At 43.6% G+C, this 15,375-nt stretch overlaps 1 protein-coding gene across 1 annotated transcript in view; it reads right to left on the bottom strand.

Moving 5' to 3' along the window:
* ppm1e (protein phosphatase, Mg2+/Mn2+ dependent, 1E) overlaps positions 1 to 11,670 on the bottom strand; it is an 87,221-nt gene extending 75,551 nt beyond the window's left edge. Inside the window, exon 1 of the mRNA XM_021617945.3 lies at positions 11,356 to 11,670. Coding sequence (XP_021473620.2) covers positions 11,356 to 11,537 — 182 coding nt within the window. The 5' untranslated portion in view covers positions 11,538 to 11,670. The remainder of the gene's footprint in view (positions 1 to 11,355) is intronic.
* Between the last annotated feature and the right edge of the window lie 3,705 nt (positions 11,671 to 15,375).

Here is a 15,375-nt window from a genome sequence, read left to right as displayed (position 1 = left end):
ATCTCTATCTAATTATTTTGTGTGTGTGTGTTTTGGGAGCAGCTGCTGTCAATGTTGCTGAAGAACAATCACGTTCTAATTCGATGCCAAAAAGCTCTTAGCCAGACTTTGGCTGGACACAAAAAATGAACAGGACAATTTCATCCGGGAGCTCTTGTGCATAAATACATGATTTGTTTTCATGTAAAGCACTCTTTGATGTGAGGGCTGAAAAATGAGTGGAATTGATCATTCGGAACAGAGCATCTCAGTCTTTTGTGAGATGGACAAATTGTAGGCCTGATTACAGTTGTCTCATTAATCCTGAACAACTGCAAGATTGCACTAACATTGTAATTACATTGAAGTTATTTAAGACGTGAATGGAAAACCACGCTTGATCCAGTACCACTATGCCTCAGTCCATTAGGACTGAGGCACTTTGGGTGAGGGAACAGATGAGCCCCCCTCTTCCTGTTGCGTTATGAATGAGGAGATGTGGTTGAAACAAGTGTGGAACATGTAAATGTCTCCCCTGCTCTTCTGATGTCCAATCTGGTCACACAGCAGTGCTCATTAACCCAGCCTTCAGTTGCAGCGCTTCCGACACCACACATTGTTACTCCAGCAGTGTACAGAAGCAAGCTGTATGTGTGCGCGCGCGCTCACAAATGCATTTCTTGGAGGAATCCGGATGTGTGCATGGTTGTTTACAGCTGTGTGAGACGCACCTGTTTAATTAAGTTTAGGAGAGCTCTCCTCTCAATAACTGTCCATCAGCCACCCCAGTGGGGGTAACGGGGGCAGCAGGAGACAAGGGAGTGGAGTGAAGGGGGGAAGTAGGAGGCTTAGGCTCAATCCCAATACACACACCCCCACCCCTCCCCCTCTGTTTTGCACGATCCCGCAAGCCCCATCAAGTCGGAGTGGTATCCCAATTCAACTTTGAGCGAGGCGTAGCTTACAGCCCAACACCGTGCAGGACGTTTGGCATTTGCCAGAGAACACCAAGATTGGCAAATTCGCCACTGGCGCCCTGTGCTCTTCACAGATGAAAGCAGGTTCACACTGAGCACATATGACGGACGTGACAGTCTGGAGACGCCGTGGAGAACATTCTGCTGCCTGCAACATCCTCCAGCATGACCAGTTTGGCGGTGGGTCAGTCATGGTGTGGGGTGGCATTTCTTTGGGGGGCCGCACAGCCCTCCATGATGTACATCTGGGACATCATGTCTCGCTCCATCCACCAACGCCACGTTGCACCAGACTGTCCAGGAGTTGGTGGATGCTTTAGTCCAGGTCTGGGAGGAGATCCCGCAGGAGACCATCCGCCACCTCATCAGGAACATGCCCAGGCGTTGTAGGGAGGTCATACAGGCACGTGGACGCCACACACACTACTGAGCCTCATTTTGACTTGGTTTAAGGACATTAAATTAAAGTTGGATCAGCCTGTAGTGTGGTTTTCCACTTTAATTTTGAGTGTGACTCCAAATCCAGACCTCCATGGGTTGATAAATTTGATTTCCATTGATCATTTTTGTGTGATTTTGTTGTCAGCACATTCAACTATGTAAAGAAAAAAGTATTTAATAAGAATATTTAATTCATTCAGATCTAGGATGTGTTATTTTAGTGTCCCCTTTATTTTTTTGAGCAGTGTATATACACACACACACACACACATCTCAGAACAAGAGTTTTAATTGCTTCCACTGGTTAATCATGAATCCCCAAGAAATTGCAGAAAATTACTGCGTGAAGGAAATGCAACTTTTACATGTCAAACTGCTATTATAGAATGAATGTCCTGCTTCAATACTACTCCACATTGAACTACAGCCAGAGGATGGGCACATTACGAGCACATTGTTGTTTTGCAGTTCTCATTTGTTGTTCATATGATAAGTACGTATTTGTTGCATGAGAAATATAAGGAAAGTTATTACTGCCGCCAGTACAGGCTTTGTGAAAAACACAAGGGTTGTCATCAATGAATTGCATGGTATAGGCAATGCCTTGGTGGCTTCTGCTGATCGTGTGAGTGATGAAGTGATGTCCAATTTCGTAGGGTTATTTATTATTTCTCCCTACCATTAGTTGATCCGTTTGGAGGGACATTCCCCCACCGAGAGACACTCAGGGCTAAGGGAAAGAAATACAGTGTAGACATTGTTAATGTTGCAAATTACTATTGTAGCTGGAAAATGCAGATTTTTTTATGGAATATCTACATAGGCGTACAGAGGCCCATTATCAGCAACCATCACTCCTGTGTTCCAATGGCACGTTGTGTTAGCTAATCCAAGTTTATCATTTTAAAAAGCTAATTGATCATTAGAAAAACCTTTTGCTATTATGTTAGCACAGCTGAAAACTGTTGGTCTGATTAAAGAAGCAATAAAACTGGCCTTCTTTAGACTAGTTGAGTATCTGGAGCATCAGCATTTGTGGGTTCCATTACAGGCTCAAAATGGCGAGAGACAAAATATTTACAGTCTATTCTTGTTGGAAGCGGGCAGGTGTGAGTGCATCTGCATGCACAGTGAGGCAAATACTTTTGGAGGATGGCCTGGTGTCAAGGGCAGCAAAGAACCCACTTCTCTCCAGGAAAAACATCAGGGACAGACTGATATTCTACAAAAGGTACAGGGATTGGACTGCTGAGGACTGGGGTAAAGTAATTTTCTCTGATTCCCTTTCCGATTGTTTGTTTGGGGAATCCGGAAAAAAACTTGTCCGGAGAAGACAAGGTGAGCGCTACCATCAGTCCTGTGTCATGCCAACAGTAAAGCATCATGAAACCATTCATGTGTGGGGTTGCTTCTCAGCCAAGGGAGTGGGCTCACTCACAATTTTGCCTAAGAACACAGCCATGAATAAAGAATGGTACAAACACATCCTCCGAGAGGAACTTCTTCCAACCATCCAGGAACAGTTTGGTGACAAACAATGCCTTTTCCAGCATGATGGTGCACCTTGCCATAAAGTAAAAGTGATAACTAAGTGGCTCGGGGAACAAAACATCGATATTTTGGGTCCATAGCCAGGAAACTCCCCAGACCTTAATCCCATGGAGAACTTGTGGTCAATCCTCAAGAGGCGGGTGGACAAACAAAAACCCACAAATTCTGACAAACTCCAAGCATTGATTATGCAAGAATCCAGCTGCCATCAGCTGCCCAGAAGTTAATTGACAGCATGCCAGGGCAGATTGCAGAGGTCTTGAAAAATAAGGGTCAACACCTTAAATATTGACTCTTTGCATCAACTTCATGTAATTGTCAATAAAAGCCCTTGACACTTATGAAATGTTTGTAGTAGTAACATCTGACAAAAATATCTAAAGACACTGAAGCAGCAAACTTTTTGGAAATTAATATTTGTGTCATTCTCAAAACCTTTGGCCACGACTGTAGAAGGCTAATGTTAACTAGCTAACGTTGCCCATGAATGGAAGTTAGGCTACCGAGCAAGCATTTTAGCCAGTTAGCCCAGGACAACAAAAAATAAAAGCATGTAATGTATGACAGAGTGATAGACTGTTTCGTCAGCATGAAAGAGAGGAGGATGGCATTGGTGTAGGGTGAGTCAACATGCATGCACACATGCAAACAGAAATCCACATCATATTTAGCTTATGTTGATTGGACTAAATTGTTGAAGTTGAAATGGTGCTTGAATAGTGGAGGCAGCTTCTGTTTTCTTAACTCTCTGTGGTTCTAAATCAGTAGTTGTTTAGTAGTCCGAAAATGTCGGAAACATGAACTTGCTTGACCATGTTGTAGGTTATGTAACTGTCTCTTACTGTACATGCAATATGCTTTGTGGACTTCACTGGACAGAGGTTGCTATCCGGTTTTGTGATAAAACAAAAAAGTGTGGTTGAATTTATTCTGCTACTAGGACTTCTGATTGTCTCTGCCTTTAGGCCTTTATTTCACAGTCGCAAGGCATATGAATGAACAGGTTGTAGAGCAAACAATGCAATTATCACAAGACATAGGTTGTAATATGGCATGGGGGGGTTGTTTTCCCCAGTGATTTTACCCATGCACCCCTACTGATTGTTACCCATCCTCAAGACGACCTCTATAGCCGTTCCAACAGAACTAGCTGTCAGGCAGTAAGTAATGTCTATCTTTAGCCACCACAGCATATGTGTTGAATTATGCATTGCATATATTGCATAAGCTCCTCCTGTGGTTATTTCTCTTTATAATGACATGGTGGAATTGTGAGGACAAATGAGCCTGCTGACATGTATGCCTGCATCCATTTTGTTCCTCTCTCTCCCACTCCCTTGTCAACAGGCCATTAAGGGGTGTAAGGAACACCTGACAAGCTGCTCAGTTCACCCAGCTTCAAAGTGCCTTGTCAAATAAGGAGATGGTGACGGCTTCAAACACAAGCGGACTGGGTTTGCAAAGCCAAGCTGCTTTCATCATTAGCATTGTTATAAGGTTATTAGTCAGCTGCTCTGACACACACACACACACACACAATCTATCTTCTGAGCTCGTGCTGCTAGGTGACATAATCTGGGACATGCTTAACACCCCGGCCATCCTACAATCTAAGCTTGATGCCCTCAATCTCACACAATTTATCAATGAACCTACCAGATATAACCCCTAATCCATAAACACGGGCACCCTCATAGATGTCATCCTAACTAACTCACCCTCCAAATACACTTGTTTTTGTTTTCAACCAAGATCTCAGTGATCACTGCCTCATTGCCTGCATCCGTAATGGGTCTGCGAGCAAACGACCAACCCTCATCACTGTCAAACGCTCCCTAAAACACTTCTGTGAGCAGGCCTTTCTAATCGACCTGGCCGGGGTATCCTGGAATGACATTGACCTCATCCCGACAGCAGAGGATGCTTGGTTATTCTTTAAAAGTGCTTCCTCACCATCTTAAATAGGCATGCCCCATTCAAAAAAATGTAGAACCAGGAATAGATATAGCCCTTAGTTCACTCCAGACCTGTCTGCCCTTGACCAGCACAAAAACATCCTGAGCGTTCTGCATTAGCATCGAATAGCCCCCGTGATATGCAACTTTTCAGGGAAGTTAGGAACCAATATACACAGGCAGTTAGGAAAGCTAAGGCTAGCTTTTTTAAACATAAATTTGCATCCTGCAGTACAAACTCAAAAGTTTTGGGACACTGTAAAGTCCATGGAGAATAAGAGCACCTCCTCCCAGCTACCCACTGCTCTGAGGCTAGGAAACACTGTTACAACCGACAAATCCACTATAGAAGCATTTCTCTACGGCTGGCCATGCTTTCCACCTGGCTACCCCTACCCCGGTCAACTGCCCGGCACCGTCCACAGCAACCCGCCCAAGCCCCCACCATTTCTTCTTCACCCATACCCAGATAGCTGATGTTCTGAAAGAGCTGCAAAATCTGGACCCCTACAAATCAGCCGGGCTAGACAATCTGGACCCTCTCTTTCTAAAATTATCTGCCGAAATTGTTGCAACCCCTATTACTAGCCTGTTCAACCTCTCATTCGTATCATCTGAGATTCCCAAAGATTGGAAAGCTGCCGCGGTCATCCCCCTCTTCAAAGGGGGAGACACTCTAGATCCAAACTGCTACAGACCAATATCTATCCTACCCTGCATCTCAAAGGTCTTCGAAAGCCAAGTTAACAAAAAGATTACTGACCATTTTGAATCACATCGTACCTTCTCCGCTATGCAATCTGGTTTCCGAGCTGGTCATGGGTGCACCTCAGCCACGCTCAAGGTCTTTAACGATATCATAACTTTTGACTCTGTTAATCACCACATTCTTATTGGCAGACTCAACAGCCTTGGTTTCTCAAATGATTGCCTCGCCTGGTTCACCAACTACTTCTCTGATACAGCTCAGTGTGTCAAATCGGAGGGCCTGTTGTCCTGACCTGTGGCAGTCTCTATGGGGGTGCCACAGGGTTCAATTCTCTGGCCGACTCTCTTCTCTGTATACATCAATGATGTCGCTCTTGCTGCTGGTGATTCTCTGATCCACCTCTACGCAGACGACACCATTCTGTATACTTCTGGCCCTTCTTTGGACACTGTGTTAACTAACCTCCAGACAAGCTTCAATGCCATACAACACTCCTTCCGTGGCCTCCAACTGCTCTTAAACGCAAATAAAACTAAATGCATGCTATTCAACAGATCATTGCCCGCACCTGCTCGCCCATCCAGCATCACTACTTTGGACGGCTCTGACTTAGAATACGTGGATAACTACAAATACCTAGGTGTCTGGCTAGACTGTAAACTCTCCTTCCAGACTCACCTTAAGCATCTCCAATCAAAAATGAAATCTAGAATCGGCTTCCTATTTCGCAACAAAGCCTCCTTCACTCATGCTGCCAAACATACCTTCGTAAAACTGACCATCCTACCGATCCTTGACTTCGGCGATGTCATCTATAAAATAGCCTCCAACACTCTACTCAGCAAACTGGATGTAGTCTATCACAGTGCCATCCGTAAGCTCTCGTTGGCTGGCCCTCGCTTCATACTCGTCGCCAAACCCACTGGCTACAGGTTATCTACAAGTCTCTGCTAGGTAAAGCCCCACCCTATCTCAGCTCGCTGGTTACCATAGCAGCACCCACTTGTAGCACGCGCTCCAGCAGGTATATCTCACTGGTCACCCCCAAAGCCAATTCCTCCTTTGGTCATCTTTCCTTCCAGTTCTCTGCTGCCACTGACTGGAACTAACTGCAAAAATCACTGAAGCTGGAGATTCCCCATCTCCCTCACTATCTTTAAGAACCAGCTGTCAGAGCAGCTCACAGATCACTGCACCTGTTCATAGCCCATCTGTATACAGCCCATCTATCTACCTCATCCCCATACTGTATTTATTTATTTAGCTCCTTTTGCACCACAGTATCTCTACTTGCACATCCATCTTTTGCACATCTACCATTCCAGTGTTTAATTGCCATATTGTAATTACTTCGCCACCATGGCCTATTTATTGCCTTAACTCCCTTATTTGACCTAATTTGCACTCACTGTATATAGACTTTGTTTTCTTTTTTTCTACTGTATTACTGACTGTATGTTTTGTTCATTCCATGTGTAACTCTGTGTTGTTGTATGTGTCGAACTGCTATGCTTTATATTGGCCAGGTCGCAGTTGCAAATGAGAACTTGTTCTCAACTAGCTTACCTGGTAAAATAAAGGTGAAAAAATCAAATTTAAAAACACACACACACACACTTCCCAGGAATTGCACTGCTGTAGCGGGACAGAGGTGGCCACTCGTTAACAATAACTGAGTGAGGTCTGCGTCCTACTTTGCTTCCGACAGAGCTGCTTCCAGCATATTCTGTCAATCACAGAGCAGGTACAAATTAAAATGAAGGTCAATGGTCTTACTTGTGTTTGATGGTTGGATAATGATCAACTGTTATATTTGATGGCTGCATAAGTACATGATCTTTGTGTACAGTGTTTCAGAAATCCAGACAGACAATAAGCACAGACTTCCTGTTCGCAAAGCCAAAGCATTCCTGTCACTTGAATGTTTTTGAATCGTGACAATCATACCCTACTTTTTTGGGTTAAATTCAAAAGTGAGTTCTCATTAAATGTGACATATACGATAGAGAGCGCAGTCCCACTTCGGTGTCGTGATTCCTTTATCCTCCAGAAGTATCATTACGTGTCATCCATGACAGTTTGAGAGGAGGGTTGCGTCTCACCCACACACTGAGCCGGCTGACGCTGGCCCGGGTGTACCATGTCACAATTCCCCCCCACATAAGTGTGAAACCGAACTGATTTCTCTACCTTTCAAATGTGTGCCTATAATCTCTCAGGTAGGGATGGGAATGTGACAAAATTGTATTCACACTGGCGTCATTGCAAACGTACACACACACACAAATCTACATCTGCGTTCATTTCCACCATTTCGAATACGCACATACGCACACTGTGAGCAACTCGCACGCACGCATGCACGCACACACACAGGGAGAGCAGCAAAGGGGATCTCCACCTCTCTCCCAGGCCTATTATTAGATCTTCAACCCAGAGACAAAATAATCACACGTTCAGCTGAAACACAACAGGAGCTGATGCTTGCAGCACAGTGTGTAAGAATGTGTCTCACTTTGTGCCATATTAAGACATTGCTCTCCTTTAAAAATACTATAATTAGAGCTGCAGGAATGACACAGTGGAAAACAAACAATCAAACTATGGTAACTTTAGAGAGAGGGAACCAGGAAACACTGCAAATATCCACAAATGGAAATTGTTTTTGTGTAATAAATGCATAATATGTGAGTTCTCATTAGATAAACGTAGGCTTATCCATGGGGTCAATTACATTTCATATATGTCAATATATACAGTGGGGCAAAAAAGTATTTAGTCAGCCACCAATTGTGCAAGTTCTACCACTTAAAAAGATGAGAGAGACCTGTAATTTTCATCATAGGTACACTTCAACTATGACAGACAAAATGAGAAGGAAAAAAATCCAGAAAAATCACATTGTAGGATTTTTTATGAATTTAATTGCAAATTATGGTGGAAAATAAGTATTTGGTCAATAACAAAGGTTTCTCAATACTTTGTTATATACCCTTTGTTGGCAATGACAGAGGTCAAATGTTTTCTGTAAGTCTTCACATGGTTTTCACACACTGTTGCTGGTATTTTGGCCCATTCCTCCATGCAGATCTCCTCTAGAGCAGTGATGTTTTGGGGCCGTTGCTGGGCAACACAGACTTTCAACTCCCTCCAAAGATTTTCTATGAGGTTGAGATCTGGAGACTGGCTAGGCCACTCCAGGACCTTGAAATGCTTCTTACGAAGCCACTCCTTTGTTGCCCGGGCGGTGTGTTTGGGATCATTGTCATGCTGAAAGACCCAGCCACGTTTCATCTTCAATGCCCTTGCTGATGGAAGGAGGTTTTCACTCAAAATCTCACGATACATGGCACCATTCATTCTTTCCTTTACACGGATCAGTCGTCCTGGTCCCTTTGCAGAAAAACAGCCCCAAAGCATGATGTTTCCACCCCCATGCTTCACAGTAGGTATGGTGTGCTTTGGATGCAACTCAGCATTCTTTGTCCTCCAAACACGACGAGTTGAGTTTTTACCAAAAAGTTATATTTTGGTTTCATCTGACCATATGACATTCTCCCAATCTTCTTCTGGATCATCCGAAAGCTCTCTAGCAAACTTCAGACGGGCATGGACATGTACTGGCTTAAGCAGGGGGACACGTCTGGCACTGCAGGATTTGAGTCCCTGGCGGCGTAGTGTGTTACTGATGGTAGGCTTCGTTACTTTGGTCCCAGCTCTCTGCAGGTCATTCACTAGGTCCCCCCGTGTGGTTCTGGGATTTTTGCTCACCGTTCTTGTGATCATTTTGACCCCACGGGGTCAGATCTTGCGTGGAGCCCCAGATCGAGGGAGATTATCAGTGGTCTTGTATGTCTTCCATTTCCTAATAATTGCTCCCACAGTTGATTTCTTCAAACTAAGCTGCTTACCTATTGCAGATTCAGTCTTCCCAGCCTGGTGCAGGTCTACAATTTTGTTTCTGGTGTCCTTTGACAGCTCTTTGGTCTTGGCCATAGTGGAGTTTGGGTGTCTTTTATACTGATAACAAGTTCAAACAGGTGCCATTAATACAGGTAACGAGTGGAGGACAGAGGAGCCTCTTAAAGAAGAAGTTACAGGTCTGTGAGAGCCAGAAATCTTGCTTGTTTGTAGGTGACCAAATACTTATTTTACACCATAATTTGCAAATAAATTCATTAAAAATCATACAATGTGATTTTCTGGATTTTTTCCCCTCATTTAGTCTGTCATAGTTGAAGTGTACGTATGATGAAAATTACAGGCCTCTCTCATCTTTTTAAGTGGGAGAACTTGCACAATTGGTGGCTGACTAAATACTTTTTTGCCCCACTGTAAACACCAGGCCTACTGTCTGTTCTGGTAGTATAGGCTCTGGCAGCATCCAGAGCTGTGTGCACATTTGAATAAAACAAACAGTCATAGACAATAAGCTCTTTGTGCAAAACAGATCTAGCAGACTGATACAACAACTCATCTCAACGCTTCAGTCTCTCCCAAACATTCGGAATGGGTGGCATTGGCACAACACGAATAGGTCTTTGAAATGGGGCAATGGGGAGTGAACATCAAAATAATGTTGTATGATATGGAATGGCTTCAGTAAACTACTGACAGAAACCCAACACAGCACTTCCAATTCGACATTGAGTTCAATAGCTCTATGTAAATTAAACACAGATCAAACATAATACATTGAAAGCTCACATTTACAAGGTCAAGTATTCACTATTTCCAAACACTTGGGTGCCTTTTATAGTGGCAATTAAATGGCTCTATTTTAGACTGAGCTATGTTTGCTTCTTGTTGTGTCGTTTATTGGTGGTGTCAAAATTACAAGTATCAAATTGCAATCATCCTCGACATGCTTGAGAAATTCACAATGGTCTTTTCGGTCTCTTCGGTGGTTTGATGTACTATTTATGGGTGCGAGTGTGACGTAATATATCTAAAAATGCTCAAACCTGACCACACACATATAGCTTTGAATTTAATTTACTGTGGAGCCCGCGCCCACGAGCGCAGGTGAGCTAAAGATGGTTGCGAATACACAGAAATTGAGAACAAAAAAAGGCAAATCAGGACATAGTGAACAAAGTGTGTATAGTGTCATCTCCGTACTGTTGTCATGCCTGTACGACTAAATTGAATGAATCGGAAAGTCTGCTATGGTTAATATGAGGAATGCAATAGTTCCTTCCTACGAATGAAATTACGTCGTGCGACGCAAAAAGAGAGGGTGAATTCACATTAACTGTACCTCGAATAACTTGGATGCACGAATGGAAGGAGAGGAACCGACGTACAGCTGAAATATATTTGAAGTTCGTCTTTCCTCTCTTACATATGTCACAACATAAGCCATCCAATGACGTCGGCAGCAACATGGGAGATGACGATGTCAGGACATTGCAAGTGGCTTCACAGGCCACCCGGCAAAACTGACCGGAGAGCAATTCTGTAGCAACCAAATTGCTCACAAAATGTAAAAGCTGCTTATTTTTTTTAGAACACTGTAGGCTATCGGTAGCTTATATTTTATATTAACTGTGTTTCCGTAAAATCAGTCATAGCAGATTATTGTAAAATAGACTTACAGCCAACACAATTATAGTGTACATTCACTTAGGTTGACTCCAAATTCCTGACCTATTCTAGTTGAAACTGGTCATGCCAAAGGCAAACACAAACCGTTCGTTTAAGCTGCATACAAAACAATTTATAAAATCAAATCGGTACTTACTATTTGCACAGGTGCTGAAGACACATATCGAGGCATTCCCCTTCCACTTCGTCCGCCGAGGTGAGGTCCGATAAAGGGCGCATTGGGACAGGGTCGTTCTCCTGAAGTGGTGGCCTCATCTCTCGGAGGAACAGCTCCAAGAACCTTCGGAAGGTTTTCTCCTCTGCTGCAGAGCCGGCCATCACTTCTCATTCCTGGACAGAAGAGACAGCAGTATCCGGGCAAGAAGACTACTTCAAATCGCTGGCTGGACAGCTCCCCACTGGTGCCTGTTGGGAACGCGCGCGCGTAAACAAGGCTTTCGCTCTATCACAGAAGAGGGTGGGTGGATGATGATAACGTATAGGAAAGGGGAGGATTTTTTTTATATAAAAGGGAGGAAGCGTCAGGTTTGGGAACGCGCACGTACAAGAGAGTCACCGCGAAATAAGATCAAAGTGAGGAATTTTTGTATGGAGGTTAATGAGTGTCGAATTTGTTAAACAAACAATTACTAATTTGCTAAGTGAAGCTTATTTGATCGGATAGAAGTGTCGTAATGGTTAGGTTGTTACGAATGCACTAATAAGTGGATGCACGTGGCATTTCGGCAATTTAGGGGAAAAACGAATTTATATCGGACTTGTGCCTTTTGTTCCCCCCTTTCACACTCGTATATACCCTCTCATTGGCTAGAATTGTCCCACCTGATCTCGCCTCCCGCCTGACTTCCATCTTTGAGGACATGTACAGTGCCTTGCGAAAGTATTCGGCCCCCTTGAACTTTGCGACCTTTTGCCACATTTCAGGCTTCAAACATAAAGATATAAAACTGTATTTTTTTTGTGAAGAATCAACAACAAGTGGGACACAATCATGAAGTGGAACGACATCTATTGGATATTTCAAACTTTTTTAACAAATCAAAAACTGAAAAATTGGGCGTGCAAAACTATTCAGCCCCCTTAAGTTAATACTTTGTAGCGCCACCTTTTGCTGCAATTACAGCTGTAAGTCGCTTGGGGTATGTCGCATGCACATCGAGAGACTGACATTTTTTCCCATTCCTCCTTGCAAAACAGCTCGAGCTCAGTGAGGTTGGATGGAGAGCATTTGTGAACAGCAGTTTTCAGTTCTTTCCACAGATTCTCGATTGGATTCAGGTCTGGACTTTGACTTGGCCATTCTAACACCTGGATATGTTTATTTTTGAACCATTCCATTGTAGATTTTGCTTTATGTTTTGGATCATTGTCTTGTTGGAAGACAAATCTCCGTCCCAGTCTCAGGTCTTTTGCAGACTCCATCAGGTTTTCTTCCAGAATGGTCCTGTATTTGGCTCCATCCATCTTTCCATCAATTTTAACCATCTTCCCTGTCCCTGCTGAAGAAAAGCAGGCCCAAACCATGATGCTGCCACCACCATGTTTGACAGTGGGGATGGTGTGTTCAGGGTGATGAGCTGTGTTGCTTTTACGCCAAACATAACGTTTGCATTGTTGCCAAAAAGTTCAATTTTGGTTTCATCTGACCAGAGCACCTTCTTCCACATGTTTGGTGTGTCTCCCAGGTGGCTTGTGGCAAACTTTAAACAACACTTTTTATGGATATCTTTAAGAAATGGCTTTCTTCTTGCCACTCTTCCATAAAGGCCAGATTTGTGCAATATACGACTGATTGTTGTCCTATGGACACTGTAGTTCCATTGTAAGAGTGGTCACACAACTTTCTTGTCAATATAATAGATATTCGTTGGATTAAATAAACCACATGCTTTAAAATAAGCTTTAAAGGTGGGCAAATTGCCTTCACTGTGCAGTAACTAACAACAAATATCATTAGCATACAGTGCAGTTGGAAAGTATTCAGTCCCCTTGACCTTTTCCACATTTTGTTTTGTTACAGCCTTATTCTAAAATGGATTACATTGTTCTCCCCCTAAATCTACACACAATACCCCATAATGACAAAGTAAAAACAGTTTAGAATATTTTTCAAATGTATTACAAATAAAAAACAGAAATATCACATTTACATTTATTTATTCAGACCGTACTTTGTTGAAGCACCTTTGGCAGCAATTACAGCCTCGAGTCTTGGCACACCTGTATTTGTGGAGTTTTTCCATTCTTCTCTGCAGGTCCTCTTAAGCTCTGTCAGGTTGGATAAGAAACGTCCCTGCACAAATATTTTCAGGTCTCTCCAGAGATGTTAGATCGGGTTCAAGTCTGGGCGGGACACTCAGACTTGTCCCGAAGCCACTCCTGTGTTGTCTTGGCTGTGTGCTTAGGGTCATTGTCCTGTTGAAAAGGTGAATCACTCCAGTCTAAGGTCTTAAGCAGGTTTACGTCAAGGATCTCTACTTTGCTCCGTTCACCTTTCCCTCGATCCTGACTAGTCTCCCAGTCCCTGCCGCTGAAAAACATACCCACAGCATGATACTGCCAACACCATTCTTCACCATAGGGATGGTGCCAGGTTTCCTCCAGAAGTGACGCTTGGCATTCAAGCCAAAGAGTTCAATCTTGGTTTCATCAGACTAGAGAATCTTGTTACTCATGGTCTGAGAGTCCTTTAGGTGCAAGAGGGCTGTCATGTGCCTTTTACTTTGGGCTCCTTAGTGGCACAGCGGTCTAAGGCACTGCATATCAGTGCTAGAGGCGTCACTACAGACCCTGGTTTGATCCAGGGCTGTATCACAACTGGCCGTGATTGGGAGTTGTTAGGTGGTCCTTTGACCCTGGAACCTTGGTAATGAAACTCTTTAGTAATAAAATGCAATTGCAGACAGAGATTCACATACAGAGTACCTCAGTAGTCTATAGTAAATATATGTGTCGCTAAACAGGAGACCACACTCTTTATACAACCTACTGTCAATCATATCTTAACATTTTTGCATTGGATTAGATACAATGTATCGAAGATGAGAAAAACATGTCTAGACTGTGGTTTCTCACTCTACTATCTCAGCCTTGAGCATGCGTGACTATCAGCAGGAGAAGACAATTCTCAGCCTGAGAACTAAAGCAGTACATCTCCATTTGCCCAGTACTTTTCCATCATTGCGCATTGCAAGCCTACAAAGGTTATCACAAATATATACAGTAATCATGGCATTGGTGTAGCCCTACACCCGACCCCCAGGGTAACCCCCAACATTCCCCCCTTTGAGAGTGCCTAGTCTCATATAACCATGTACAGAAATCGACATTAGACATCTGAAACTTTTAACCATTCACAACCATCATATCATCTGGGTCAGTTGTGCAAGCAAGGGGGTCATAGTTGGGGTCAACACCAGTGGCATCCTAGTATTCATCATAGGAGGCAGGTAAAGCCAATACCATTAAACCAGGCACTGTCTTTTTCACTGCCAAGACCACAAAAAATCCAAACACAGCAAAAGCCTATCAACACAGGAACTACAAATGATAAGATACCGATTAAAGTCTGGCCCATAACATTTCCAAATTTCCCAGCGAACCACAAAATTGACACCGCAGTCCCTTTTGGGGACTCTTTTCTATCAAAGTCTCGAACAAACTTTACCCACTTGTTGACAGGGCCGGCTTCACCCACACAAACAAGTAGTGTGGATAGAGCCAACACAGTCAACCACCAACGACCACATGTTGTCGTCTTCCCTCTCTTATACCCCCCTAAGGGTTTATTTATTTACAACATAACCTTGCTGCTCATGTAAAACATTTGGTTCTTCAGGGCTTTGGTCTTGCCGTTCATCTTTTTCAAGTCTTTGGTCTCGACTCACATCTGTTTCTGCCTCTTGTTTCAGTGTCTGGCTCCATCATCTCCTGTGGGCTGAACACCTTGTGGCAGTGGGACAGGTGGTGCCAGCCGGACCTTTCCTCAACTTTGACCACCAATCATGTTGCCATGGTTACCTTGAATGGCCCTATCCATCTTGGCTGGTTCCATTTTCTCTTGTGGACCCGGATTTTGACCCAGTCTCCAACCTCCACAGGCAGGTAGTCGGGGTCCTCACCTGGTACCTCCTCCTGAGCTTTCCTAGAGTGAGAG

Source organism: Oncorhynchus mykiss, chromosome 10 (assembly GCF_057628025.1).
Source record: "Oncorhynchus mykiss isolate SJ-2025 chromosome 10, ASM5762802v1, whole genome shotgun sequence".
Classification (NCBI taxonomy): Eukaryota; Metazoa; Chordata; class Actinopteri; order Salmoniformes; family Salmonidae; genus Oncorhynchus; species Oncorhynchus mykiss.
This window is presented reverse-complemented; position numbering and strand designations above follow the sequence as displayed.